This window comes from Pygocentrus nattereri, chromosome 4 (assembly GCF_015220715.1).
Source record: "Pygocentrus nattereri isolate fPygNat1 chromosome 4, fPygNat1.pri, whole genome shotgun sequence".
NCBI classification, from domain to species: Eukaryota; Metazoa; Chordata; class Actinopteri; order Characiformes; family Serrasalmidae; genus Pygocentrus; species Pygocentrus nattereri.
Window position 1 is genome coordinate 41,150,018 of NC_051214.1, and position 14,525 is coordinate 41,164,542.

Here is a 14,525-nt window from a genome sequence, read left to right on the forward strand (position 1 = left end):
ATGAGTGAATAAATAAAAATATTTCTAGAATGTAAAATAAACGAATGATCTTCACCTCATCTGTGTCGGGATTGTATATAGGGGTGGAGGTGACACGTCCAATGTCCTGCGCAAGGCACAAACAAAAAAACAAAAACAGGGCCTTAACAAAAACTTACCAAAATGGAACATGAAATTTACTACAGCACATCATATCACAGCAATCAAACAAGTCACCCTCAGAAAAAAAAAAAAAAAAAGCAATTCTTCATCAGAACCAACTAAAAAGCTACACACAGTCATTTTGTTGTGTGTCAGCTGTCCAAAATACACACATACACAAAAAAAATCTCCATATTTTTGGAGTTATAATCAGCTCTGCAGATCTAATTAACTCACTATTGGGTCTCCATCAGCAGGGTCCATGCACACTGCTGCTCCAGGAGGACACGTGACCCCTGGAATGGGGTTAAGAGGCTGGCAGATGTTGATGTAAAAGTCAGGAGACTTGTCCTTGTCCAAGTCCTCATCTGTGGCAGTGTAGTACCCATTCAGGTGAATCAGAGGGCTCAGGTCCAAAAGGCTGGTTCCATTCCAAACTGAGCACTTCACCTAAAGACAGACAACATTTCTGTCAAGGAGACAGTACACGTTGAACAGTAAGCCAGATTCATAAACTTTAGATAATCCATAACCACTGTTGGGGGGACAGTGTGCTGCAAGGCTTAATGAGAGTTTGTGCATTTAAGGCAGAAGTAAGACATCAGCACTACCAGTAACACATTGAAGATAATACATAAAGAGTATGTTAATTCATCACAAAATGGGGCAAATGTCAATATGTGCATTCATAAGAACACGAAGAATATGGTCAGGATTTTAATGAATGAGCGACAATGTCTATGAATCTCTCATACGGGTATAACCTCAATTTATTTAATTTCGTATAAAATACAGACATCAGCAAATGAATGACCCAGGATTTTTGTTTAAAATATGTTCTAAGAAATGTAAGACTGCACATTAACCAAAGTCCACAATGCATAATGGATACAAGTTGATCTCACGCACTTGCAGACACTAGCTGTGTTGAATCTGTTCAGTCTGGTTGGAAAAGATCAGGGAGCTTCAATTGTCATAAGTTACTTTCAAGCCCGTAATGAAATGTTGAGCTGTTTTCACACCAAAAGTACCTGCTCTGCGATACCTGCTATTCCACACCGGACGCTCTTCTTGTTGATGAAGCAAAGACAGTTTGCCAATTAAACTTGAACTTAAACACTTGAGCACAGTTGTGGGCTAGTAACTGTATGAAAGACGTTTTGATTAGCTGACTTCTCAATTATTTCCCTCATCATTCCAACAAACTCCATAACCAAACTTGAACTAGTGGAATGCAAATGCTCCAACTTGATTATAGACCTAGATTGCACAATAAAGCAAATACACTGAATTTGTCACTGTTTCTAGCTAGAATCCACCGGCATATAACACACATCAAGTGGATAAACAACAGATTTATTCACGAATGATTCAAAATATTACATTTTCAAAATACCAACACATATAATTGAAACTTTGTGTGCTACCCTGCTTCCTATCACTGTATAAAAGATGCACAAGCCTTCCTTGAGTGTTGAATTGTTCAGAGCACTTACAGCAAATAACTTGTTTAAGTAACAAACATGTCTAACATATTAAGCATATTCCTATTGTTGGGAATTGTTTTATGTTGATTTATTTTATAGTTTTCTGTTTATTTTCCTTTGTTTTAATTGTTATTCATTGTTAAACAGTATTAATGCTAAAGAGTTGGCCTTACAACACCCCCTAAGGAGGATGTCCTGGGGCAGAACACAGTAAGGTACTTACTCAAATGTCCCACTGTATGACTGTTGGGAGTGGGGGTGGGGGTCAGTGGCCTAGTATAAAAGCTGTGTGTCTGAGATGCTGCTGAAATTGGGATGAGATAAAGGCAGATATACGGAGTTCTCTCTCTGGTCTCCTGAATACTGAATAATGGCAAGATCAAAGATTTCTACTTTATTCACATGTTTACTTGTTTAAACATATTGCAGTGTGTTTTTGGAAAAGTCTTTCTTGTTACTTTTGGCTTAATTGTTCCACAGCATTTATGCGCTGGGTTTTTATACAAAGACGCTTATGGTAAGGTGGGGCTAGAATGCTGGCTGTGTGTTTACAAGTGTAGACAGGAAGAACTGAGGGCTGCTGAGAGAGGCAGAGGTAAATTGGGGTAGAGGGAAATGTTACAGCAAAGTTCTCTTTTGTACAGTGTGGCTCTGGCCAACTGCAGCCTGTTAATAAAGCACAAGAACTTGTACAGAAGTTTCTTCTTTGATAGTGGTCAGCGCTACAATATAATTTGTGAGACAAATTAAACAAAAATATGTAAATCTTCTGTTTTGTTGGATAATGTTCTATACTGAGCAAATGTAGCGGCACTATTTAGAAATAACGTTATCAAACGAGAAGAGGAGCTTGCGGTTGGTTTACTTTCTTTGCCCTATCTATTAACGTCCATGGTTTGTTTCATATGTATCATATTAAATGTATTACAGTGTTTTTAAATATGAGGCACATGCTTTTGCTTTGGCTCTCAATTTAAAATTTCCATCTCACCAAAATGGAGTTATAAATGGGTGTGTTTACATGCGCTTAATCTGATATCCGCATAAAATTTGATTTTGTCAGTAATCTGATCAACACATTTACATTCTCTTGAGTAGTCAGATAATGGAGAAACTCTGGGTATACATGAGTCAGGCAGTAATCAGATTTCTGCTTTGCAACCAGCCAATAAACTCACAGAAGTAGACGTGACGTAAACGTAAACACACTGGCTGGCATGTAAGTAATAACACAATAAAGCACAACTTCAGCACTGGGACCCTAGGGCTGGACTTTGGATGTCCCTGAAGTACACTGATCAACACAGGAACATACTGTGAAGCACAGTTCAATGCTACAAGCTACATGGTTATCGCATCTGGAGTAAAAGGTGTGTTAGAGCAGCGCATAACCCTGTGCAGAGCACAGGTCTCCAGGATGGAGACTGAAAGCCAGAGATCGTAATCATCCACATGAACAGTAATGTGAACATAAAGACCTCCCAATTACGTAACAGGGTAGATCACCTAGAGGCAATCATTAATGCGGTAAAAGACCAAATTTCCTGAGTTACCTGATGCTCGCAGACCAGAGGGGTGTGCCAGGAGAAGAAGTGAGTGCACGTTTTCTTGTCAGAGGCTACCAGTACAGGCTCGCTGATGCCACCTCCCTCAGACTTGCAGATGAAGCTGATGATGCTCTTGTGTTTCAGTGAGGGATTGGTTTCACATGCATCTCCACCCTCATATGTGAGCTCTACAAGCTGGTCCTTATAGACCAGCTTCCTGGTGGCCATCCCCCCATTCACAGCTGTGTTAGCATCCCTAATACACACTCCTGCAGAACAGATACGACATTCAGTATTAAAATACCACTTTAAATGAACAGTTCAGCAAAAATAAATAAATAAATAAATAATAATAATAATAATAATAATAAAAGTGACATAATTTGCCCTCATTCAAAATCAGCCAATAGATTGCTGATTCTTTAATACATCAGATGAGTTACAAAGCTAAAGCTAATGTAAAAATGAAAAGAAGGAGGAAATTTACAATTCAAACAAAGAAGCTGCTGGTGTTCCAAGAAGTCCCCTCTTAAAAAATAAACCAAAAGAAGCTGTGTAAATTTATTTCAGTATATAGTGCGTCCACCTTTTTGGACAAACTATATACTGAAATAAATTTAGATATTTTGTTAATTAGTTGTTGAAGCTTCTGTCCAATTTATTTTCTGTTTTGTTCCCCCAGATACTGAAAAATGAAGAACCTCATGGATGTTTTTACTGGAAATTAAATAAAAGCCTTTACACTGCACTGTATGCTTCACCAATTCGCTGGTGCACAATTTATGCCCGTTTTATCATACGCCTCCCTTACAACCATGTTAAGTTGTAAAGTAATCTCACATAGATGAATGAAGGCATGAATCTGACAGGCTTTTTTAGGACCTTTCTCAAAAAACTAATTTAATAAAAAAATTAGGAAGATATTAATGAATGAGGCCCATTATTAGGGTTCACAAATGCCATCACCTGCTCCTGAAGCACAGACTACATTTTCCACTGGCCCACACACGTTGAGTCTGTACATCTTTCTCAAGTCCACATTGTCGTATACAGTGTATCCTTTGGACTGGGTGAGGGCGTTCAGATCAAAGAGATGCCCTGTGGATGAACAGAACAGGGTCAATACACACACAGTTACTCTTTTGCCTTTACTGGAAGAGTTTTTAAAATTGCTCTGTAATCTTTGGTATATGCTTAAGATGTGTGTTCATTTGACTAAAGCGTTGAACCAGACACTGGTGTCAGTTGTGCCAGGACATTTTGGTGCTAGATATAGTGAAATGGTTGGCCCATCAAAGTCAGTCATATTGGTGTTTCTGTTGTGCAAAACCCTAAAACCCAACACCTCTATAAACACTGTTGTACAGTCATATGCAAAAGTTTGAACACACTGGGGCAAATTACATTCTGCTGAATTTGGAAGTGAAAATCTATTCATACATTCTCATTAAGACAACACAAAACCTGAGATTAACATGATGGATAAAACTCAGGTGGCATAACTTTTGCACAGACCATATTTTGTGATTTATTCATTAATATCAAATTTGATCTTATGCAACTTTGACATATAAGGGTATTTGTGTCCCAATGGACCTTAATTTTACTGTGACTTTACTGGTCAAATGCCAGTTTTTACTGGCTAACGGAAACCCTGTTAGTATGATGAAAGCAGCCAGCACGATAAACACTGTGGCTATGAGAGGCTGGTTTCTGAGCTGCTGACTCACTAGCAGTACTAATAAAATAAAAAAAATCATTGTTTTTATACACATCAAGTCTGAAAAATTCTAAATAACATCAATAATCATTTTCCTCAGTACCAAATCAGCCTATACCAGATACTTTATTTAACACTGAGACAAATCCTGCACTTTTCGAAGCACCGTGTCCAAGTTAAATTGCAGTGTCTTGAAAACACTTCTCACCAGTGGCTGGGTTAGTCACCCGACAGTCTCCATGCTCTGTGGTGTTGAGAGGACAAGCTGCCGCTGTGAACCACACAAAGTTGTAGATGCAGTCCTCTAGCGCAGTGATCAGAGTGGGTTTAGAGCCCTGCAGCAACAAACACAAGGACATTACTCCTGCCCTCTTGAACATGTTAAGTCACTGACTCACTATGTTGGACATCACTTTGACAAAAATTAACAATGAAAATACCTGTAGACAATTTTATACTGTTGTCATTATTGTTCATGAGGAGTATTTGTTTCAGCCCTAGACGTTACTGAAAACACATACCATTTGTCTCTCACCTCAGCTTTACATGAGTGTGTGTACTGTATGATTGTGTAGAGCATGCGGAACAGATCTCACCACTTTCTCATGATCACATTTGAAGCGGATGATGGTAGTTCTTTTCTGATCGCTGGCAGGACAGGATGCCCCATCTGTGTATTTCAGCACCAGGACATCGCTCTCCCACTGCGGTCCCTCCTTCGCCTCTCCCAGACTCACATACTTGTCACCATTCTTTAGACATGCTGCAGCACTGCTTGGACAGCCCCACAATCCTAAACAGACACACACAGGTTTGATAGGACACCGTCCTGTTGATATGCCGCATATGAATTATACTACAAACAGATAACAAATTAAAGAAAAAAGCTGAATCAATGAGCATATCTCACAAAAGTGAGTACACCCCTCACATTTCTGCAAATACTTTTGTTACATCTTTTCATGGGACAACGCTACAGAAATGAAACTTGGAGTAGTCAGTGTACAGCTTGTATAGCAGTATAGATTTACTGTCCTCTGAAAATAACTCAACACACAGCCATTAATGTCTAAATAGCAGGCAACAGAAATGAAGACACCTCACAGTGAACATGTCCAAATTGTGCCCAATTGTGTTGTTGACCTTCGCTGGTCTCATGTGACTTGTTAGTGTTACAAGGTTCCAGGTGTGAATGGGGAACAGGGCTGTTAAATTTGGTGTTTTGGGTACAATTCGCTCATACTGGCCACTGGATATTCAACATGGTACCTCATGGCAAGGATCCTCTGAGGATGTGAGAAGATGGCCTAGGTTATAAGAAGATTGCTAACAGCAATAGCATGGTGGCCAAGGTCATACAGCGGCTTTCCAGGACAGGTTCCACTCAGAACAGGCCTTACCAGGGTCGAACAAAGAAGCTGAGTCCACATGTTCAGCATCATATTTAGAGGATAGCTTGAAAAATAGACGCATGAGTGCTGCCAGCATTGCTACTTGGAGGTCATGGTATGAGACCATATGCCACAAAATGCATCAACTCAGTCTTCATGCAGAGTTCTGAAGCTTCTGAAGCTGAAGCACAAGAAATCCCGCAAGCAATTTGCTGAAGACAAGCAGTCCAAGAACATGGATTACTAGAACCATGTCCTGTGGTCTGATGAGACCAAAATAAACTTCTTTGGCTCAGATGGTGTCCAGCATGTGTGGTGGCGCCCTGGGGGAGTACCAAGGCAACTGTCGCTTGCCTATGGCAACGGTCTCTTGCCTACCACCATGATCTGGAGCTGCAGGAGTGCTGCTGGCACTGAGGAGCTGCGGTTCACTGAGGGAAACATGAATTCCAATATGTACTGTGACATTCTGAAGCAGAGCATGATCTCTTCCCTTCAGAAACTGTGCCGCATGGCAGCTTTCTAACACAATAACAACCCCAAACACACCTCCAAGATGAAAACTGCCTTTCTGAAAGTAAAGTGATGAACTCGCCAAACATAAACCCAACTGAACACCTGTGGAGCATCCTCAAGTGGAATGAGGAGGAGGACAAGGTGTCTAACATCCACCAGCTCTGTGTTGTCATCATGGAGGAGTGTAAGAGGACGCCAGTAACAACTTGTGCAACAACTTGTGTGGTAAATTCCATGCCCAAGAGGGTTAAGACAGTGCTAGATAATAATGGTGGTGACACAAAATATTGAAACTTTGAGCACAATTTGGACATGTTCACTGTGAGGTGTACTCACTTGTGTTGCCAGCTATTTAGACATTAATGGCTGTGTGTTGTATTTTCAGAGGACAGTAAATCTGTTCTGCTATACAAGCTGTAAACTGGCTACTTCAAGTTATATATAAGTTTCTATAGTGTTTTCCATGACAACAAACATACACACACACACACACACACACACACACACACACACACACACACACACGTATGTGTGTACATTTCCGCAAATACTTTTGTTACATCTTTTTATGGGACAATGCTACAGAAATGAAACTTGGATATAACAAAGTAGTCAGTGTACAGCTTGTATAGCAGAACAGATTTACTGTCCTCTGAAAATAACTCAACACACAGCCATTAATGTCTTCCACTTTATATCCAGATTTCCACACAGCTACCTTACATCAGCAGAGCCTGATCTGGTTAAAATTACTGACTGCTTGAAAGAGAGAGAGGACAATGACATCTGACAAAGGTATTCCCAAACATATACCTACCCTAACACAACTAAAATCGTTGTTTTAGCTGTATGTCAATATATTAAGGAATGGCAAGATTAGTGCGAGCCTGCTGTCAAAGAACACAACTCACCACTCTGAGGCACCAACGATTTGCACACATTGATGTAATAGCGCTGATCCTTGCTCCCAGTCTGAGGCAGGACCACCCAGTTAGTTTTGTACAGAGCAAGTGAGGACAGGTCATACGAGTTTCCATGGCCATCACTGCGCAAAGAAACAGTCAAAAAAAAATGAGGTGAGATTCGGTGACCGAGATTAGGGCTGCACGATAAAGGCTACAATGATAATCATGAGGACATATATAGCATATTGAAATCATGACTATTCATCATTTTTGATTCAAGGGCAAAACAGTTTAAATCAAAGGAAACACAATTTATTTATGTTTTCTAATCAAAATTAGACTAGGCCATGGTGAACATCTTTCAAATAGAGTGTAAAAATCTTAATATAGTAAAAAAATAAATAAATAAACAAAAAACAAAAATGATCCCCCCTCCCATTTTTTTCTATATTAGTTGAACATAGCAGCTGTTCTTTATACGGTGTCAGAATTTCATAATAAAATGGAGCAAAAGAAATGATCTGAAATTGCTTGAAATTACATCCTTACAGTAACTTCTTAACTTTTTAGTAGATTTTGGGAAAAAAAAATGCCACCACAGGACATAACTAGATAAAAATTATTTATGCCTACACAGAAAAGGCAACACATTAGGTTCAGAGGTCTTTCCCAGAAATACATGCCTGTAAACATGACATCATTTAATGAATCTGAGTCAATAAAGCGCAGTACCTAACACTAACTAAGCTAAAAGACAGTTTAGTGGCTAATCAATATCATAATTGATTCCACTGAATTAATTTGAGAAAATAAAACATTTTTGATCACAATTAATTGTGCAGTGCAGCCCTAAACAAGAATATGAATATGGTTGTTCTCACTTGTAGGAGCAGCTGGTGGTCTTGAAAGGAGGGCAGACCAAAGCAGTATGCCATTCAAATAGGTAGGTGCAGTCTGCAGTCTCTCTAATAAAAGCTGGTTTCCCCTGCCGGGAACAATTCATACAGATGTTAAAAAAAGACACACTTAGAAAACAGGAACCTGCTGTATTTGGCAACAGCTCATGAAACTGGACTGTTTTATTTTTACAGAAGGAAAAACATACAGGATTCTTGCTGTGGTCACAGGAGAACAGGATGGCTGTTGATCGCTCATAAATCTTGTGGCACGTTTCCCCTTTTGTGTAGTTGATCATGATGACTCCATCATCCAACATTAGGTCCTGAGTACTCATCCCTGTAACAGGAAAACATTAAATTTGGCCACTGACAAGAAAAGAAGTACGGTACATGATAAGAAGACTCATTCACATAGTTTACTCACCAGAAATTCTATGACTGGTGCCCTCTACTTGACAGGAGGCCACTGTGCCTTTGTCACCCTGTGGGCATACTAATGTACTAACTGGGCCGCACACTGCAAAGTGATATTCATACTGTGCGCTCTTCACTTCGTAGTCCTTCCCAGACAGTGGCATTAGGTTATACTCATATCCACTCCTGGGATCCTTTACCTTACAGTCTTTACCTGCAGGGGACAAAAACAGGGCTGAGCACTGGCAAGTACTTCACAATACAATATGGTTACAATATGCAGAAAACAGCAATCACTGCAAATCTATACATTTTTATCATTTTATGAAGCCACTGGAAGTGATATGATGCATAATACTTGCAAATGAATGTTTAACAAAGCCCACAGCACCACTGTTTTAATACACTACAATGGCCAAAAGTATGTAGATGCCATTCCTAATTAATGAGTACATTAATTATTTCAAATATTAAAAATATGCTTTCTACTAGCATAATCACTGGCTCTTACTTTACCATTGTAAAACTACAGGTTGAAAATGTATATGTGATCCCTCAAATGAAGAAAAAACACTGAACACTGAACAATGTTAGTCCCTCTTACCCATCACTCTCTTAACAGGGCAAGCCTCTGAGGTTCTCCAGATGAAGACATATTCACAGCCATCTTTGCGATCAAACACTGCTGAGCCCTTTAATCACAGGAACATTCAATTCTAACTTTAAAATGAAAATCTAAGCAATATTGCTTCTGAAATTCTCAGACAAGTGAGATAATCATAAAACTTAGTGAAATAAAATGAAATAAGAAAAATCCCCCCAAAAAACATCCACATATGCTGGGAAATAAACAGAAATCCCAAACACTTATCCATGAGCAAGTGACTGTAGTGGAGCTGAAAGTACTTACAGGGCTGTCATCACACTGGAAGATCACGCGGGTGGAGTAGCGGCCTTGTGAGCCACATTTATCTCCATTGAGGTAGACAATGCTAATGGAGCCATCAGAGGCTGCCTGCAGGCTGGACTGCACATAGCCCAGATTGAGACCTCTGCCATTAATCTGGCCACAGGCTCCAATTACTCCAACTGTCAAAGAAAAATATCTGTTAGTGCTCCTCCCTCATGTTTTAATCTGATAATTCACATTTACATTTTAAAGACAGTGGTACCCAGTCTTTATACTGGATTTTAACACACTCATTTCAACATTACAAAGCACTAAGATGTATAGGCAGTGGGCCTCCAGTGGGCTTCCAGCTGGGAAGCACTGCTTTAAAACAAGCGAACTACAACTGCAGTATCACATCATAGGTTTATTTACTATGTGCTGCAATCTAGCAATGACACATAATAGACAGAGATAGAAAAAGGAAGATGGAAAGAGAAAGACAGAAGGAAAAATAAACAGATAGAAAGAAAAAGCAGACCATGAGAAAAAGCAGACAGAAAGAGTAATGAAAAAAAATAAAAAAAGAAGGAAAGAAAAGAATGAAGAAAAAGAGAAAAGAAAAAAAGACATGAGAAATAAACAGAACCATAAAAAGACAGACAAAAGAAAAAGACAAAGACAGAAGAAAAAAGAAAGAAAGGAAGAAAGAATAAGAAAGACAAGAAACATACACAAAGAAAATGATATTAAAAGATCGAAAAAGAAGAAATACAATGAGATAGAAGAATGGAAGAAAAAGAAAAATGAAAAAGAATGAAAGAACAAACAAAAGAAAGAATGAAACAAAAAGAAAGAAAAAGAAACAAAGAAATATGGAAAGAAAAAGAAAGTAAAGAATGGAAAAAAGAAAGAAGGAATGAAAGAAGGAATGAAGGAAAGAAAAAGTAAGAGTAACTTACTGGGGCAGCCTAAGATGTAAGGCAGGGGTTTGCATACGTTAATGTAGAACTTCTGAGCCTTGGCCTGGTCTGACGTGTCTAAGGGAACATAGGCCTTATCGTCCAGACTGAGGTCACTCAGGTCATATTCATTACCCTGAGAGTCTGAAAGAACAACGCAGAAGAGGGTAAAGAAGAAAAGTTATCTGAGTCTCCTTTAAAAACCATGTTTTTGAGCAGGACCAGTGAAAGCAACAACAAAAACAATCTGTGCAGAATTTACTGAGTACAAAAGTTGGCTGGTGGTGTAATTTATTATTAACCCACCCTTTTAGGATGAAGGCTTTAAAAAAAAAAAGCCTACCAGTGACACGGCAATCCACAGGAGCAGGTTCACATGCCAAAGCCGTGGAGAACTCAAAGAGAACATCATGCTGAACATGGTTAGATGTGGCGATCTCCTCACGAATGAGCTTCAGGGAGCCCGTGGTTGCATTCTGGTCACACACAAAATTAATGCTGAAGGTGGCTCTGGTGCCTGCAATACGAGAGGGGACAGTACAGTGGCATTAATACCATTAAACTGGTTAAAAGCAAGTGATCCTGGATTTTACAGCAACAATATTGTTATACAACTCTGCATTAAGCCTCAGAGGGTGACCATTACTACCTTCATTTATCTATATTATTCTGTTATGTACTTACCCATTTCATTACTTATGAAATGATCTTTATATTTGATTCACACTCTGTACTGAGTCTACAATTCCCATTTTTTCCCAGTTTCCACATCAAAATGTTGCAGAAACAATTTTTTTCTCTGACAAAACATATACACACATATTTCCAAAAGTACAAATGTATTCGCTCTTCTGCCTTCACATGCGTATGAAATTGAGTGACATCCCATTCTTAATCCATAGGGTTGCATATGATGTCGACCCACCCTTTGCAGGTATAACAGTTTCAACTCTTCTGGGAAGGCTTTTCACAAGGTTTGGGAGAGTGTTCATGGGAATTTTTAAAAATTCTTCCAGAAGCACATTTGTGAGGTCAGACACTAATGTTAGACATGAAGGCCTGGCTCTCCACTCCAATTCATCCCAAAGGTGTTCTATCAGGTTGAGGTCAGGACTGTGCAGGCCAGTCAAGTTCTTTCACACCAAACTAGCTCACCAATGTCTTTGAACACCAGTGCACAAAGCAAGGGGCATAGTCACGTTGGAAGGGCCATCCCCAATCTGTTCCCACAAAGTTGGGAGCATGAAATTATCCAAAATCTCTTGGTCTGCTGAAGCATTAAGAGTTCCTTTCACTGGAACCAAGGGGCCGAGCCCAACTCCTGAAAAACAACCCCACAACATAATTCCCCTTCCACCACCAAACTTTACACTTGGCACAATGCAGTCAGACAAGTACCGTCCTCCTGGCAACTGCCAAACCCAGAGTCATCCATTGGATTTCCAAACAGAGAAGTGTGATTCGACACTCCAGAGAACAAGTTTCCACTGCTCTAGAGTCCAGTGGTGGCGCATTACACCCCTACATTCTGCTTTGCATTATGCTTGGTGATATAAGGCTTGGATGCAGCTGCTCGGCCACGGAAACCCATTCCATGAATCTCTCTATGTCCTGTTCTTCAGATAATCTGAAGGCCACATGAAGTTTGGAGGTCTGTAGCAATTGACTCTGTAGAAAGGTGGCGACCTCTGCGCACTATGCGCCACAGCATCCTCTGAACACGCTCTGTCATTTTACATGGCCTACCACTTCGTGGCTGAGTTGCTGTGATTCCTAATCGATTTCACTTTGTTATAATACAACTGACGGTTGACTGTGGAATATTTAGTAGAATTCAGTGAGCTCCTGAGAGCAACCCATTCTTTCACAAATGTTTGCATGCCTAGGTGCTTGGCCATGGAAGTGATTGGAACACCTGAATTCAATGATTTGGATGGATGAATACTTTTGGAAATAGTGTGCATATATGTGTGTGTATTTTTTATATATATATAAAAATGTGTATAGAACTAGCTACAGCACAAATTCCATTTCTGTACAGAATTGACCAAAAAATATAAATGTCACATGCCACATTGTTTGCCCCATGCCCCCCCATGCCCCCCCCCCCCACCCCCCGCTATAAAATAAGATTAGATAAAATAAGATTTTATCTGGGGTGTCATAACTAAAAAAGACTTTATATACCTGAAAAATATCAGATATCAGCCTACAATTCCCATATTGGTACATCTCTAATATAAAGCATGAACCCACCCAGCTCTTTGTCCAGCTCTCCTTTGTATATCAGGGTGAGAAGGCCATCAGTGGAAAACTTCAGAGACTTCTCCATCCCTACAGGACTGTGAGGCTTGCCGTCCTCCAGCACACAGCCTGCTATGGACTTGTCTTTATCTGAACCACATTGAGCTGCCTCAGCACAGATGTTCACCTGCCAGTGTTACACACTTGCTTAATAAAATGTCCCAGGACATTTCTAATTTCAATTATTTCACCTATGAATAGGAAAGAATCCGTCTATAGTCTTACAATGAACTGATTTCCATTTGCGGTTGTAGTGTATCCGGTTTTGGAGGCCAATGGGGACAGGTTGAATTCAAAGCCTGTGTTGGGATCCTTCAAAGAACAGGTCTAGCAAAGACAACAGAAACACACACAAATAAAATACAAGACAATGTAAAACACCACATCCATTCACTGTAAGAAAAACTATAATGAAGAACTCGTGTCCTACTGTAAAATCTACTCACTCAATATGACCGTGTACAATACTGTACATTGTTTTACTGTTATATCACACTTACTTTTGGCTTTGATTGTTTCTATCTTCACAGTTTACTGTTGCATGTTCTCAGCCCAGTACTTGTACATTATCAGTAAGAATACAACTTTGTGTCTTCAATAATAACATGTCTGATTTTCATTTAAATCAAATCCAAATTAAATGAAAATACACAGCATGCTTCCCATTAAACTAATAAAAAGGATAATACAAAAATATATGTATAAAAGGATAATAAACAAAAATATGACGAATTATGGAAATTTCATTTTTATTGCTTTTTTAATTTTTATTTTATTGCATTTTTTATTTTGTTGATAACAATTTGTGAATCGCTTCATGAGTTAGAGTATCATAACAAAACACAGCAAAAAATTCCAACTGATAAAATTCCTTTTGATAGAAATTACTGTGTCAAATACACGTTAAAGCATATTTTGTCTAGCTGTTCCACTGGTTATACATTTGACCACATTGTGAAGTGAAAATATTTCATTTTAATATGTCATCATTACATTGTTAAATATCATGGATTTCATAATGAGATACTGAAAAGTCATAAGGGGGCACTTTGCATAAAAATATGTTAAAATACATGTTAAAATAAGTTAAGACATCGTCTGCAGAGAACAAGCTTCTGCACTTTTTAAACACACAATTGCAGATTATTTGCTGAATTTATATATATATATATATATATATATATATATATATATATATATATATATATATATATATATATATATATGTGCACTATGAGTATATAAGTGTGTTGTCTGTAGAGGATGTGGGGACTTATTTTTACTTAAATAAAAAAAATAAAACCTCTGCAGAGAACAAGCTTCTGCACTTTTTAAACACACAATTGCAGA

The 14,525-nt window shown here is 38.8% G+C and overlaps 1 protein-coding gene across 1 annotated transcript in view; it reads right to left on the minus strand.

The window, feature by feature from the left end:
• The window catches only part of igf2r (insulin-like growth factor 2 receptor), a 48,894-nt gene that overhangs the window by 11,939 nt on the left and 22,430 nt on the right, over positions 1-14,525 (minus strand). Inside the window, exons 20-35 of the mRNA XM_017721711.2 lie at positions 13,401-13,502; positions 13,128-13,302; positions 11,215-11,388; positions 10,872-11,015; positions 9,931-10,109; positions 9,625-9,712; positions 9,031-9,234; positions 8,813-8,943; positions 8,589-8,692; positions 7,714-7,847; positions 5,492-5,688; positions 5,104-5,230; positions 4,142-4,273; positions 3,182-3,444; positions 379-591; positions 56-106 (exon numbers count right to left, since the gene is read on the minus strand). Coding sequence (XP_017577200.1) covers positions 56-106; positions 379-591; positions 3,182-3,444; positions 4,142-4,273; positions 5,104-5,230; positions 5,492-5,688; positions 7,714-7,847; positions 8,589-8,692; positions 8,813-8,943; positions 9,031-9,234; positions 9,625-9,712; positions 9,931-10,109; positions 10,872-11,015; positions 11,215-11,388; positions 13,128-13,302; positions 13,401-13,502 — 2,418 coding nt within the window. The remainder of the gene's footprint in view (positions 1-55; positions 107-378; positions 592-3,181; positions 3,445-4,141; positions 4,274-5,103; positions 5,231-5,491; positions 5,689-7,713; positions 7,848-8,588; positions 8,693-8,812; positions 8,944-9,030; positions 9,235-9,624; positions 9,713-9,930; positions 10,110-10,871; positions 11,016-11,214; positions 11,389-13,127; positions 13,303-13,400; positions 13,503-14,525) is intronic.